The 15,681-nt window shown below is 44.7% G+C and overlaps 1 protein-coding gene and 1 long non-coding RNA gene across 2 annotated transcripts; one reads left to right on the top strand and one right to left on the bottom strand.

Moving 5' to 3' along the window:
- Nucleotides 1-357: 357 nt before the first annotated feature.
- march1 (membrane-associated ring finger (C3HC4) 1) lies at nt 358-10,387 on the bottom strand. The gene is made up of 11 exons (XM_047045419.1): nt 10,165-10,387; nt 7,776-7,850; nt 7,448-7,556; nt 7,245-7,335; nt 4,002-4,052; nt 3,680-3,759; nt 2,325-3,134; nt 2,035-2,215; nt 1,721-1,868; nt 932-976; nt 358-702 (listed from the first exon to the last, which is right to left on the bottom strand). The coding sequence occupies exons 4-11, from the start codon at nt 7,329-7,331 to the stop codon at nt 377-379; spliced, it is 1,728 nt and encodes a 575-aa protein (XP_046901375.1). The 5' UTR covers nt 7,332-7,335; nt 7,448-7,556; nt 7,776-7,850; nt 10,165-10,387; the 3' UTR covers nt 358-376.
- Nucleotides 9,411-15,580, top strand: LOC124484492. The gene is made up of 5 exons (XR_006957963.1): nt 9,411-9,469; nt 10,394-10,473; nt 11,055-11,168; nt 11,320-12,590; nt 13,113-15,580. It is a non-coding gene; the product is annotated as an uncharacterized LOC124484492 (long non-coding RNA).
- Nucleotides 15,581-15,681: the final 101 nt, after the last annotated feature.

Genomic DNA, 15,681 nt, shown 5'->3' with positions numbered 1-15,681 from the left:
TGATATTCTTTGGCTACTTAGTACTTCCTGTACTCATCTAGGAATAATCTACACTCTGGTAGGGATTCTCCAAGTAACACTTGACCTGTCATGTTTTTGGTTTTAGTATTACTACTGGTTGCACTACTGAGTGAAATTTTAGCTACTGTAACCATAGCATAGCCCTGTCCACAGGGTCTCTGATTGTATACTTCATATTTGGGGTTTTTAGGCCCAGATTGGTTGGAGAATGGGGTTAGCATTAGGTTAATGTGCTAGCACCAGCATCGACAGAGTATCAAACTCTGAGCTGCACCCTGTTACCCTGTCCCTCAGTGTGACTGCAAACTAACACTGGGGCGGCGGAGCCTCGGGGGGGGGGGGGGGGGGGGGAGCCTCAGACGGGGCTCTCCGCCGGCGCCACCGCGTCCTCCGTGGTCGAGTCAGAGTCCGACTGAGACTCCTGGCCGCCTTTGGAGAGCTGGCCCATGGGAACCGCCACAGTGTCGTGATTCCCATTGGCCAGCGTGGTGATGGGAGGAGGAGCCTGCACAGGATGCTGGGCTTTCTCAGAGCAGTTCTGCACGGTGATGATGCGGTTGAAGGCTTTGAGGCGGCGCCACAGCTGGAGGTAGACCTTGCACTGGATGTACATGAAGAGGAGGCCGCCGGAGGAACTGATCCCCACCACAATCAGCTTGGTCCAGAACGGCCATTGAAACACTGTTGTGGGCGTCAAATGGGGGACACCGTACATGCACGCACACACACAGTCAACACGCACACACACAGTCAACACACACACACACAGACAACACACACACACACAGACAACACACACACACACAGTCAACACGCACACACACAGACAACACACACACGCACAAAATGGGTTATGTGTGTATTGACGGGGACCATAATAACGTATAAACAATACCTGAGCTGCGCTTACCGTCTGTTGTACTGTAGTTCTGTAGATTTAAGCTCCAAAAATGGTCTGAAATCAAGAGTAAGTAACAATCTGACCTCCAAATGTGTGAAACACATTTCACCAATGCAACCCTCGTTAAAGGTGACATCAACCAAGTTGCTGTAGTTATTCACTTGAACAACACATCACAACCTTTTGTGTTAGTGTTTGTATGCGAAGTCATTTTACATGTATGTGCCAATTACACACACAGCAGCAATACACAAAGCTACACATGCATGTCAGATCTATTTTGTAATTCAGAGAAGAAGCTACATTTTATGTGAGGAAAAGTGGATGTACAGCCGTGGCCAAAAGTATTGGGAGCGACATACATTTTGTGTTTGCAGAAGTTGCTGGGCCTTGGCATAAAGCCAACATAGGCAGCCGCGTCATGAAGAGGGAGGTCGCAATACCCCGAGTGCAAACAATTTTCAAACGAGTTTCAAACGCACTACCAGCAGAGGACGCCAACCGCGGGCGTGCGAGCTACGGGGGGGGGTAGGCACCCCGGTTATGAAAAAACGTGTGGCCACGACTGTAAACGTAATGTATTCAACCTACATGTAAATAAAGTTGTCATATACCCTTGGACATGCTAATTCCATGAGTGTGTAATTGATGGGCAGGAAAACGCTTCTAATGTTCAGCGTAGCAGTATTGTAGGCCCGCAGACTGAGATTCAATTCAATGTTAACCATTTTCATCAAAAATTTCTGTGGTCAAACTCTCTAAACTCTTTGACTCCGGGGTATGTAAAAAGACACTGACCATAGCCTTTGCCTAGACTGATCTCGTCCATGGTCCTTTTGACCAGAACCTGGACCGACCACAGCACGCAGATGACTGCAATCAGGTGGAAGACCACAGAGCAAAAGATCTTCCTTCGCTCACCGGTGGACATCTGTAGCTTCTCCCACTGAGAGAGGCGGAACAGAGAGAGAGAAGAGGAAACGTGGCATAAGGAATGGGATATCAAGACATTGAAATTTGTAGTGGGAGGAAGGAACTGGGGGAAAAAGTTTCCCCTTAGACAATATGTGATGTGCGTGTGTGCGTGCGTGTGTGCGTGCGTGTGTGTCTACCTTGCCTAGCGGCTTGAGCTGGGTCTCCATGATGAAATCATATTTGCACAGTTCACAGCATCGTGTGTCTGAAGACTTGATCCACTGGTTAAGACAGGCCATGTGGACGAACCTCATACTCCCTGTGCACCGGCACGGGGTTATCAACGAGAACTCCTCGTCCCCCTCACAGTGACAGATTCTATACACGCACAGGATACAGAGGGTGAGGATTGAAATTCGAAGAGGCCAGATTCACACACACCCACAACATAAATGGACTCCTACCACACACATGCGCACACGCTGACCTGCAGACCTCCATTTCATCGTCGGAATCAGGTTCAACAGTGCCGTTGACGCCGCAATTGCTCCGTGACGTCGGCGCCGACATGTCCCCACCCCCGGCCCCTCTCTCTTGGTAGCGCTTGGTGATGTGCTCCTCCCCTTCCTCCGCCAGCGAGGAACTCCCGGGGCTGCGGGACTTGTACCCCCCCGCCTCCCCGTCCCGGCGCTGGGTCCCGCCCTTTTGGGAGGCGCGCCCCTCCCTTCTCGGCGCCTCGCCGCGTCGGCTCTTCAGTCCCCCATGCCCGTTCTCCAGCGGAGCCTGGTTCTCCTTGTTTTCGCGGCCTTCGTCCGAGTCCACAGACTGGAGCTCCATTTTCTCCCCCCCGTCTCCACCCCTCCCGTCTCCACCCCCCCCTCTCCCCCCGTCCCTGTCTCGGCTGCTGCCGCTCCGACGTCTGCCCCTCCGAGCCTTCTCCTTGCTCCAACTCCGCGACTGGCGCCAGGTTTCCTCGTCCTCCGAGGAGGACTCCGACTGCGGGGGGATGGAGCCGCGGTGGCGGACGTGCTCCTTCCTCGGCTTGGAGCCCTTCTCCCGTTTCTCGGACCTGTCGGCGCCGTCGCTGCCCGGGCTGCGCTCGCGGTCGGGCGGAGGTGGGGCGATTGTCTCGATGGTGTCGGTGCAGCTATCTGGCTTGGGTTTCTGCCGCCGTTTCACCTGCTTCTTCTGGGAGGAGCTCTGCTTGGTGCTGGTGACCGCCAGCGCTCCTTTCTGAGGAGGTTTCTGGGTGTGTCCGTCAGAGACATCCTCCTCCAGGCGAGTCAGGGGGCCGGTACTGAGCATGTGCATACGCATACGAGTCAACACACACACACAGACAGATACACACGCACATACACACAGAGATGGATACACACACACATTCAGACGGATGCACACACACACACAGACAGATATACAACACACACATGCACACGCGCAGAAACACACAAACACACAAACAGAAAGGTGGAGAGATAGAAAAGTACAAGGTGAGGTGAAAGACAGGCAAGATACATGTGTGATAAAACAAACATGTTTAAAGGCTGGGATCCAAGTATTTTTAACAGAACTGAAATCCTGTTCTCCTGTAACAAGTCTTGATATTGAAAAGAAAAACGTTCTTGAGAGGTTTATTGATTTAGGATGTCCAAACATTAATATGGATTGGATCAAATAGATCAATGTTTCTAGTCGTTGAAAGCTCTACTGTGCCTCCCTCTATATATTTAACCTTGCCATGTGCTTAGGGATACAAGACAAAATGAAGGCACAAACCACAAATGACCTGTGTCCGGAGGAGAACAGTTAACGGGTAATTGTATTGGGCGACTCTCGTACCTGCAAATATCTTGAGACGAGGGGGTGACTGACGTACGGGACACGGTGGCCGTGCCCAGTCCCGTTGTAGAACTGCTCGCCTACAAACAATTACAGAATGGATTTACGGGCCTCCTAAATGGACTGGCCTAAAGTCAGGAACCAATATATCCTGTGGTAAATGGTCAATAAGACTGAAATAATTTAAAGTTAACCATTTAGACAACAACCATGAAATCTTGACTGGCTACATTTAATAAGCCTACTGTAATTCTATCTGTGAATGGAGAATAACTGGATTAGAGACATTGACCACAGACCCTTTTATGGGTTCAGTGGTTACCTTGGAGATGTTGCTGGAACGACTCCCTGAGCGTCCAGAGACCTTCCCTCCCTGTGGAGAGAGAGATGGAGAGAGAGAGAGAGAGAGAGAGAGAGAGAGATAGAGAGAGATGGAGAGAGAGAGAGAGAGAGAGAGAGAGAGATAGAGAGATGGAGAGAGAGAGAGAGAGAGAGATAGAGAGAGAGAGATGGAGAGAGAGAGAGAGAGAGAGAAAGAGAGAGAGAGGGAGGGAGAGAGAGAGAAGGAGGGGGAGAGAGAAAGAAGGAGGGAGAGAGAAGGAGGGAGAGACAAAGATAATAAACAGATCATTTGGGTTGCATTTTACGTGGCACTTCTATCCAAAGCAATGTACAAATAGTGAACTCTGCTACTAGATATAGGGAAAGGAAAATGTACTAAAGTAGCCCATACAACATTGAGGTCAACTCAAACACATTCACCCACTTCTTCTCCTCAACCCCTGCTCATTGACAGACACATCCTCAAAGCTAAAATGTCTTGTCGTCATGTGATTCATTCCAGGCACTTCGATTGGTCGATACAGCAGTGTCCTGAGATAGTTGGACGATTTTTAACCAGAGTCAAGAGTCACGCTCTCTCCCATGTGTATCTGTTACCTCACTCTGACCTCAAGTAAGACGACCAATCCTCTTAGAGAGGGCCTGCTGAGCGGAAAAGAAGCTGTGCATCACCGGGAATCTATTTTCAGAAACATTAAAGCGCTTCTGGCACAACGTTCCGGACTGTAGCTGTTTAAACTTTTCACTGCTGGACAAATATACAGTACAGTACACATACGGCTGTCTGCAACCTTTCACTCAGTCAACAGTCACATTTAGTATTGATCATCCGTCAGTATCATGAGGGTGACTTCAGATCACTTGTGTGCCAGTCATTCCCTTTCCAAAACAACCAGTTGTTTGGTGACCTGGGAGCAGCCTACTTGAGAGCTTCTCTCCTCTAACTGGGTTAGGCTGGTTTGATTGTGATGAGGGGTCAGAGTAATCGAGTTATGATAGTACTGGAGTTAGTTTAGTTACTTGTGAGGGGTTGGTTTAAACCTGACGGGAAGAATCTATGGCCCAAAAGCAGCAAGGCAGGGACTTCTGTCTGTGTTCTAGTCTGTGTCCTAACTAACTCCATTGGCTGAAAGAGTAGGCTTGGTGTAGCACATTGAACAGTGTATTTTACTTCTGCTTGTGTAATACTGTAACTAGATCTTGGGATTTTCAAAATGACATGAGTGTCATTGTAACAGTTGCTTGGTTGTGTGTGTGTACGTGTGTTTTGTCCTCTCCTTCATTTTCATAAAAACATGTGATGTGTCAGTCCGGAGCGTGCAGCGTGTAAAAAACTGGGTTGAACTTTAGTCTCTTGTATTGGCATCTCTGAGCTCAGGGTTAGACCCACGTGTCACTTCCTGTCATACCTTACTGTGTAGGTGAATGGTCATTATATTGTTCTTAGCCAAGAGTAAGACCAGCAGATCTTATTGTATTTGTGTTAAGAATCACCACCTTGACTGATTAAAAATAGACCCGAAGTAGATCCAAAATAAAACGTAACCTTTTTCTCACAAACATGCACACATACACACACAATATATAATAATATAATATACACACATTTTTACTGGTTATGTTTAAATGGTCAACTCTGTACCTGCACCATCGCTGTCAACTATCAGTAAACACCCACGTAGACAACATACTTAAAAATACACACACATGACTACATAATCACACACTCTCATGTGAGTCTGTATAATCATAAGCTGATCAAGGGATTTACTTGGAGTAAATTTAAAGTCAGTAGTCTATATTTCAATTAATCCACACCACCTGCAGTCAAAAGTTGCTCATAAGTATATGCTGTTTACATCCCTATAATGCCTGTGAAGGAAGCTTTGTTTAACCAACTCACTACATGGTACACCAGGCTGTGACTACCTGAAATGACCTGAAGCACATTCATTTTCCGACCCAGTGTGGTATTTAGAACAATTTGGCCCTAGAGGAGAACCCTCTTGAAACATGTTAAATAATAGAACCCCTTTTCTCTAGTTTTCTCCGAGTACTCCTCTACAAGGACAAAAAATTATACAAAGTAATCTGAGAGTGCAGGCCTGTACGCCACAAACAAACCTACACCCATCTTCTTCATCTATGTATATGTGAAGTTACCTGAACAACTTTTCTGACCCTTCAGAACATCTAAATGTCTAGATAGAGCATAACATACACGGAGGTCAGGCGGTTAGGGAATCGGGTTATTATCAGAAGGTTGCTGGTTCAATTCCCGGACGTGCAAAATGACATTATGTCTTTGGACAAGGCACTTCACCAGAATCAATCACTATCAGAATCAACTTTATTTGCCAAGTAAGTTTGCACAAACAAAGAATTTACTATGGCAGGAAGGTGCAAATGTAGAATGTATGTATCTATTTCTCACTCTCTCTCTTATGTCTTTCAATCTCTATCTCTAACACACACTGGCGCAGTGTCTGATGGGACTCAGCCTGAGTAAGGATGGTGGTAAAAGCTAGGTGCAGTGTGTGTGAAGGTGTGAACGCTAAGTGGTCTAACAGCACCTTAGCTGAAGCAACACACTCAACCACACATCTGCTGGGTACAAACTGCCAACCCTACGTGATAGGAGCTGACACTGCCAGTGGAAACCTAGCAGGATTAGAAACACACACGCACACACACACCAGGTCACGGTGCGCTCACACGTGAACCTTCCACCCCACCCCCCTTTCTTCTGCCACAAAGATCAGCCTTCAAGAGCAACATTGAAGATCCACCATGAATATCAGTCAGCTAGAACAACCATGAACCGCAATCGTGAAGATTAGTCAACTAGAGCAACCATGAAGATCAACCATGAAGATCAGTCAGCTAGCGCAACCATGAAGCGTAATCGTGTAGATTAGTCAACTAGAGCAACCATGAAGATCAACCAGGAAGAGCAGTCTTCTAGATCAACCATGAAGATCGACCATGAAGACCAAGCAAGAAGATCAGTCATCATAAAGATTTAACTATTAAGGGTCGCACAGATCCCTCCTACTCTGCAAAAGTTGTCATCTGAATGTTTTAATGTAGACCAAACTTTTGACCGTACTGTTACTATGGCACAAAGTATGCACACACACATATATACAAAAACACACAGTCTCATACGCCTAAATACCCCCCTGAAGGTCTAAACATCCAAGTGAGAGGTGAATGGTGGTACCTCAGTCTTGTCTTTGGAGCGAGAAGCACCTTTGCCGTTACTCGCCGTCTCCCGAACCGGCAACACGGAGATCTGGTGTACAGGCATTCTGCTGTTCAAAGCGTTGTTCCAAGGTTATTCCCACAGCATTCTCAACGCCACACTCCAGTGTCCTTGATCCAACTGGTCTGTCTGCTAGGACCGGGTCCCATCAAGGGCTGTACCTTCAGGAAGAGCAGCCGGAATGTCGGGAGTCCTCAGCGCTGGCCCCCCGGAGCATCGAGAGCCGAGAAGGAATGGGATCAGGTCACCGTGGTAACCCGGCAGAAGGCTCTGGAAACGGCAGGTTGTGAAATCGTCATGACGACTGAGAGAAGCTCAACAACACGCCCTTCCCCCCACCCCTGTCTGTGGAGCGTGTGTGTGAGAGAGATGGATAGATGGAAAGAGAGAGAAAGATAGAGAGAGAGACAGCGAGAGAGATAGAGGAAGAGAGATAGAGAGATAGTTAGACACAGAGAGAGAAACCCTGAAGTTAATCTGTGCTGTTACCGGATTGACCAGGTGAGTTGTTCGCAGGGCGATGGCAGTGTCTGGCTGAGAGGGGTGGAGTCAGGAACAACATGCCTGCTGGGTAATAAGATTAAATTAACCTCAATCCCTTGCAATGGCTAGTGTGGCTAATCAGCTTACACAACATCACACACACACACACACACACCACATACACAAAATGCTTCCCCATGGCAGATATTCTCAAAACTAGGAGGATTCCCCTTGTGATTCACAATATGTTGACATATGCTATGCGATAATCTTCTTTAATTTCATTGTTTCAGTTTAGTTCTCATTAATGATTAGAAATGTTGTGTGACTGTAAGTGGACACTTGATTATTTACTGTCAAACGTCCTGAGAATGCTTCAGCACATTCATACTGGAGTATGTTTTACACTGTGTGTGTGTATGTGTGTATGCTCATGCATAGCCCAACTGTCTGTAAATAGTGTTACGGTGGTATAGCTAACAATAACAGGGGGGGATGCTAGGGTTACTGTATACTTTTAATACTAGTTTTTTTTCTCAACTGTTCAATGTATATATATATATATATATATATATATATATGTCATACGGTTGGTTTTAATCTGTTTGTTTATGACATACCCAATTTTAAAGCACCTGTTCACAGCTCAAATATTTTTGCGCCCCCCAACAACACATCCGTTCACTTAATTTGCGCTCATCACACGTTTAACAACACCACAGAAGCCGAACAGTTCGCTTTCACGGCTAAATGTATTTGAGTGATTAAAGTCAAAATTTCCATCAGCGCCACAGTAAGAACACATTGTAAAGTGAGGTAACAAATATGACATACCAATTATTTATGTGTTAACATTAACGACTAGCAAGCAAGCTGAGTACATTATAATGTAGCAAAAGAGTGTTAGCTAGCTAGCCAAGGAAACATCACTATTCAAATCCGTTAGCAGATGGCTAGCTAGTGATAGCAAAAGATCGTTCGCTAGCTAGCCTTACTGCTTAATGCTGCCTCCGCGTGCAAGTCGGAAGATCCTGTTTCCCACTTGTAATTTCGAGATTATTGAAGGGGGTTCAGGTGTAATTTCCCAGTTGGAAACATGTAGCTACCATAATTCTGATAGCAAATGAAGGCAACACAAATCCGTTAGCAGATAGCTAGCTAGTGGTAGCTACTTTTACTGTGAGTGTAGATAAACCTTATCGTCGTTAATGTAGATGTAGCTAGGTTAGTTCAAAAAATTCAATTTGAACCCCTTTTCCCTTTTGCTTGAAGGGCAGCAACATTTTGGAAAAATAAACCGAAGTCCTCCAAAAAAAAGGCATTTGTGTGGAGGACTCACATAACTGCTGGTCTAGCTAGCTACCAGAAAAGGTTGACCTGGATTATACATTAGCAGAAGTATGCAATGCGTATTCAACACAACAACAACATGTATTTGTGTATGTGCCATTCTTTAACCACAAGGTGATTTAACCTAGTTTGAAAAAGGAAACTGGTTGAGTCAACTTCTCCTTCTTGTTCACAATTGATTGTTCAGTTGAACAATGGATTCTGGTGTTTCAACACCCATTGACACTTCCCTGCTGTATGATGACTATGTTAAGCCTGTGTTCTGCTCCTCTTTTTCACCAACCGTCTCTGGAGGAGGGTATCCCTCACTGAATTGCTCCTCCCAAGGTTTCTTCAATTTTTCTCCTCTGGTGAGTTTTTCTGGGAGTATTTACTTGTCTTCTTTGAGGGTTTAGGTTGGTTGAGGGGCAGTTCTACGGGCGTATGTGAAGCCCTCTGTGACAAGTTGGCGTGTAAAAAGGGTTATACAAATACATTTTGATTTGTTCACCACTCATATATACTCGCACATACAAACCCACATATACATGTCTGTAAACAAGGTTGAACCACAATCATGGGGGAGGCATACATTCTTAGGGTGTGAATAATGTACTTAAAACTAGCTTCAAAATGACCAGTGACAGGAGTTCTTGAGTATTTTGAAGACCAGCTGTGACAGATGAAACATATCCATGTTACATGTCTGGATGGTTCCATTCTACTGACATAACCTTCTGAATACCAACAAAAAGTAAGGCTAAGTTTGGAGCATAATGCTATGTAACCGGCATTCAATGTTTCCGAGGACCATAATGCTCATTGCCATATTGGTTCAATATCAGCCTTGTCATCTGTGATTTTAGTCATGTTTGCAATCTGCCAGATTACCAGAAACTCTTACAATGAATGCAAAACATTTATTTGTACAAGCAGTGTCACACAGATTCATAGAAGCCCATCGATTGGCACCTATAACCAACCTAAACAGTCAAGGAACAGAAAAGCTCCCATGGTACCAGGGTGACTATAGACCTATCCTACACATCACCTTTCTGTTTCTCACCTGTCTTTCTTCAGTCGTTTCAGGTTCAGCTGGCTCATATATACTCTCATTATTAATGAGTTTTTCTACTGCTGTATGGCTGAGAGAGAGAGAGACAGATAGAAAGAGATAGCAAGAGAGAGAGAGAGAGATGCAAGGGTGTGATATCAGGCCACCTGTGGCTATGTTTCCAAGGTAAAGATAAGCCCAAAGCAACATGGTACTATCTTCCTTTGTTCTCTTCACACAGCTAATAACACCTGCAGCATCAGAGCTGTTGTCCTTGCTGGGAAATACAGGGGGAAGCTGGGAAGTTCCAACACTTTGTAGGTGAGAATTTAGTCTGTGCATGTTGGTGTGTGTGTGTAACAATAGGTGTGACTAGTCAGAGAAACTTATCATGTACAGCAAAGGGCATTGTATGTATGCATGTAACATCCATAAGAAGGTAATTAGGCATTAGGAATGGAAAATGATACCAAATGTGGCAATATAGCTTATTAAGGAAATAATGGATCCTCAAAAATATTAAATAAAATAAATGATCGATCTACCAGAACTACAACAGTATAATGAATATCAAGATATACGAGGCTGAATAGTATCTAAACAGCAACACCACCCATGAAAGTGTCTCAGACGCTTGAAAAGGGGGAAAGTAATGGATTGAATCCTACTGAGCATTTTTTGCACAGCTTTTTTGTGTCAGCTCTTATGTACATTTTGGATATTAAAACCCCCCAAAAATTCTATAAAGTATTGGATTTTACTGAAATAAAGTTTTGGAAATCACGAAATAAAAATAAGGAATTAGAATGTTTTTAACATCTTTAAATAAATTGTATCTGTGTGTGTGTGTGTGTGTGTGTGTGCGTGTGTGTGTATGGCTTGTGTGTATGGCTGTCTTTCAGTAATGACATCTCCGTTTACAGAGCTGGAGCTGCTGACGATTGTCTTCTCTCTGTTGGTCTTTGGTCTCTGTACTCTTACTGGCATGATAAGAGAGGAGTGCTCACACACACAGGGTAAGATTGTTCAAATAAAACACACACACAGAGAAGACACGTACCCATGAACATACATTTGGAGTAAATGTATCAAATATATTTATGAACCTGTTTTTTTATATTATGCAAATAATAAAAGTTATAATACTCATTACTTCTTATGTCCAAGGAACTACATTCTCAAAGAGAGTGGTCATTGTCTGACTCTTGGACAGGAAGCTGTCACACAAATCTGCACAAGTCCCCGAAAAAGCTTCAGTGATGTGTACAACTGCACAGCTTCATCCAATCAAAGACAAGCATACGTGCTGAACACAGCCTGAATACACAGATACGGAATAGCGTATAATTAGGGAATGAGTGGATGTTGAAGTGGTTTGTGTGTGTGTGTGTGTGTGTGCTTGTCTGAGTGTGGACTTTGCTCAAGGATGTACAAGCCCTCTAGGATCAAGCATAGGAGTGGTTGGTGATGTCATAAATTATAATAAACAAACACTTTTTAACACAACCATTTGTAAACATTAGGTATTTTTTCACCACGAAGCAGGTAATGCAACATACCCAGGTAGGTTAACTCCCCAGCTGACACCCAACTTTGCCAGTAAGTTGCTGCAACATGTCAGCTGGAAAGTTAACTTTACCGGTTAACTTAACTTACCATGTGTGTCCATATTCATGTGTGTGGGATCAACAAATTTATCTCTAAAACAGGTAAGAACCTTTCTGTTATTTGTGGCATCTGTTGGAAATGAGTGAACTGTTTTGTTTCCTGTAATTTTCCGTGAAATAATGTGCTGCAGTGGAATGTGACCTGTAGTGTAACATTGGACTGGAGTGTCCTTTTCTTCACCTCGATGAAAATGAAGGACCTTGTTCATCGTTTGGAGGTTATTTCAAAAAGCAGGGTTAATATACTCTGAGGTAGACAGTTTCAGTAGTCCAGTTAGTTCATTCAACTCGGAGAAGCCTGAGTAAAGCCCGCGCACACCGGTACAAAAATCCCTCATTAATGAAACACAGATAACACTATTCATCCTAAACCAAAAATAATTGTAGCATATTGTATCTCTGACTACCTGACAATCTCTCTCCGTGTTCGTGTTCCGATCTGAGAGAGCATGTCCACATCGTCATACAAACGATGTAAGGGCACAAACGGAGATCTGTGCATCAAAAGATAGCTCTTTTGAGAAAAGGACATGACTTGAGTGAATTTAAATAACTGTATTTGTATCACTTTCGTAAGTGGGTTCAGTTATGGCCAAAACTACTCGGAGTCATTAAACATTGTGCGCAGCAGCTGTAGACAATAGCCCTTCCCTGTGGTTGACAATAGTACTGCAACTGAACCTCAGCTGTTTGAGTTAACTTTCATCTTCATCGCCTTCATCATCGTCTTCATTTATAGCCTGGCCTCAATTTGCACACAGCCAGCTAAAGGTAAGCATCTGCACACACACGAGGGTCCGTTTAGGAAGTAATTCCGATTGTCATTAACAGATATGGAACATACACATTCACATGAAATGTTCACACAAGCATTTATACTACTGAAAACTCAAATCCAGGAGGAGATGAGAGAGGAGGAGAGGGGAGAGGAGCCTCACAGTGAAAGGAGGAGATAACTTTTTTCCGAAATTATTTCTTTCAACCTTTAGGAACCTTTTTTGAAACGTTCAACCTTTTGAAACAAAAGAAAAATTACACATATTTTAAATTTGTGTAAGGACAGACATTATTTCCCATACACATTCACACACACACACACATCTATCATTATATTGGGTTTGCTAGTGTAGGCCTGCCTTGCATGTGTTATTGTGCTTGGCCGGAGCGTTCTAAGAGCGTTCTTAGCAGAGAATGCTTAAACAGGCTCTGGTTCTTAGAGTTAAAGGCTTCTTAACGAATCTGGGAAACCTGGCCCTTGTGTGTGTGTGCATGGGTGTGTGGTTTCATTTCTAGAAACACATCTATGGAAGGCAAAGGAGAAGTTCCAAAGCTTTTCAAAGAGAAAGAAAACAGTGATCTTCAAACAAGCAACTCCACAAGGGCCTTGAATCATTCACACAGACACAGGAACAAACTCTTAACAATGTAAAGACAAATACACCAACGGTTGCAACTCTGCGGTAACGGTTTAAACTCTGGACTAGGCCTAACTGATTGTTGCAGTGTCATTTGTTAGCCACTAGGGAGGTTTCTTTACAATAAATGTGTTCATCGTGGTTTGATCCCCATGCATGTGGTAGTCATGTGAACCTTAGAAGGTTACAATAAATCCCTTGGCATTCGTCGACAGTTGAAGCGTTCGAATGAATCAATGTGAGGGTTCCTTCTGCCTCTCTGCCCTCCCCCCCACCCCCCCCCCCCCCACACACACACACACAGGGCCAGAGTGGGTGCCTACAAACTTCTTGTGCAGGAATAGTCTGATTTGATTCCAAAAGTCTTTACATAGCTGATCATTGCTCCAGTGGTTTAAGACGAAGCATCAGTATTTGACATGATAACACAACATATGTATCACGTGTAGGTGTGTGTGTGCATGTGTATTAGACGTGCAGACTTATTCATGTGCATATGTGTTCATTGGTGTCCATACTGAACAATTGTAGTTGACGGGTCTTAAGACCAATTAGTGCCTGACAGTCCTCAGCAGTCATTAGGCTAGACGTCCTGGCTGCATGACAAGAGACACACCAGTCTAACGATGGGAAATGTAACTGACTCACTAGGCACAATCAGCACACATGCACTCATAGCACAATTCAGCACACATACGCACTCAACACATCCCCCCGGAAAATGTAATGTCACAATGCGAGCCAGAATGCTGAATTACTAAAGAATTTATATTAAAAATTAATTATTATTAGAAATTATTATACTGGTTGTCAATATGGGTTATGTCAGTGTGTGTGTGTGTTGGTGTGTGTGTGTGTGTGTGTGTGAGTGAGTGTGTTTGAGTGTATGTATTCATTGTGATTGGTTGGTAGTGTGCCATTGGGTTTGATGACTGACCTGTTCAATTGAAATGGTTTGGGTCAAAGTACATGTGTGTGTGTGTGTGTGCAACCATAGGGAGTATTTGAGGAGCCGAGGTAATCCCTGTTGTAGACATACAATTCATACGAAGTGCCAACATTACAACACACACACCCATACACCCGACCCGCCGTCAGGGCGGTCTAAGGGTACAGATGACCATGGGCCATTTCAATATAATTTAGTACAACAATTTACTGACATATCATTGATAATACATTGTAATGGGGAAAATGTGTGTCAGACAGCCAGTGAGAGAGAGACAGAGAGAAAGAGACAGACAGACAGACAGACAGACAGACACACAGAGTCTGGAAGAGATATGGCACCAGTCAGTGTTGTAGCCATGGCTACCAGGTGGCTCTAAATGACAAAGGGTCCACGATTAGCATATTCAAATAAGGAGTATAAAAGTTTTCTAAGACAAAAGCAGCCAGAGAGCAAACTGCAGCTTTGCAGTGATGGAAATAACCTAAGTCCTCAGCATGGCCACGAACAGATAGAATCCACGTGTGCCTGTGTGTGCCTGTGTGTGCCTGTGTGTGCCTGTGTGCCTGTGTGTGCGTCCATAAGGAATGTCTGGCACTGTGAGGGACATTTTTGCAAACACCATAAAGCAATAAAAATAACATTTTCTAACGGCACACACACACACACACACACACACAGAGAGAGAGGTACACACCACTCAATAACACACCCCACCCTCCTCCCCTCTTTCTCCTTGTCTTTCTCACTTAATGGTACATGGGAGTTGATGGTCCAGATGCTTGTTCAAAGTCTTGGCAGCCATCTTGTGCTCCTGGTCCATTAGTGTCCTGCTGTTTCTCTAATCCTCATTCACATGTAATGACGAACATTTCATCTTACTGTGTTAATTCATTAGCAGACCAACTGAATGTAGAGAGGTGCAGTCCACAGACCTGGCTGTTAGCACACACGCTAATGAGTCCTGTACTTTGCAAAGACACTGGGTGACATAGGGTTAACACTGTCAGTCCGTCATACTTGCTCCACCTTATCAACTGTAGACCGTGTTACAAAAAGACACACAATAAGAGAATGCCAAGCTCATCCAATAAAAATGACAACAATCAACATATCTACAGTGAACAGTCAGAATAGATTGGATTTGCACGCACGCACACACACCCAACCACACACACCCAACTACACACACGTGCAGAGACATGGATAGACCTAAAAAGCGGTCCCAGATGCTCTAGTGTTCTCCTAGGTGGACCCAGACTGTCGTTAGTTAGTTCAATGCAGCGGTTGGACTCTCAACACTCAAGAGGTGAACAGCCGGCCTTAACCCCCTGGCCTTTCTCTCTTTCCACCCAGCCAAGGCCTCATCCCCTCCAGCCACGAGATGTGGAAGGCCCTGGGGGAGGGGTGGGGGAGGTGGGGCAGGGGTAGGGGGGAGGGCGGGGGCAGGTGGGGAGGGCAGGGAGGGTGGGTGGGTGGGGGGAGGGGCAGTGGTTGG

The sequence above is a fragment of the Hypomesus transpacificus genome, chromosome 22 (assembly GCF_021917145.1).
Source record: "Hypomesus transpacificus isolate Combined female chromosome 22, fHypTra1, whole genome shotgun sequence".
Lineage (NCBI taxonomy): Eukaryota > Metazoa > Chordata > Actinopteri > Osmeriformes > Osmeridae > Hypomesus > Hypomesus transpacificus.
This window is presented reverse-complemented; position numbering and strand designations above follow the sequence as displayed.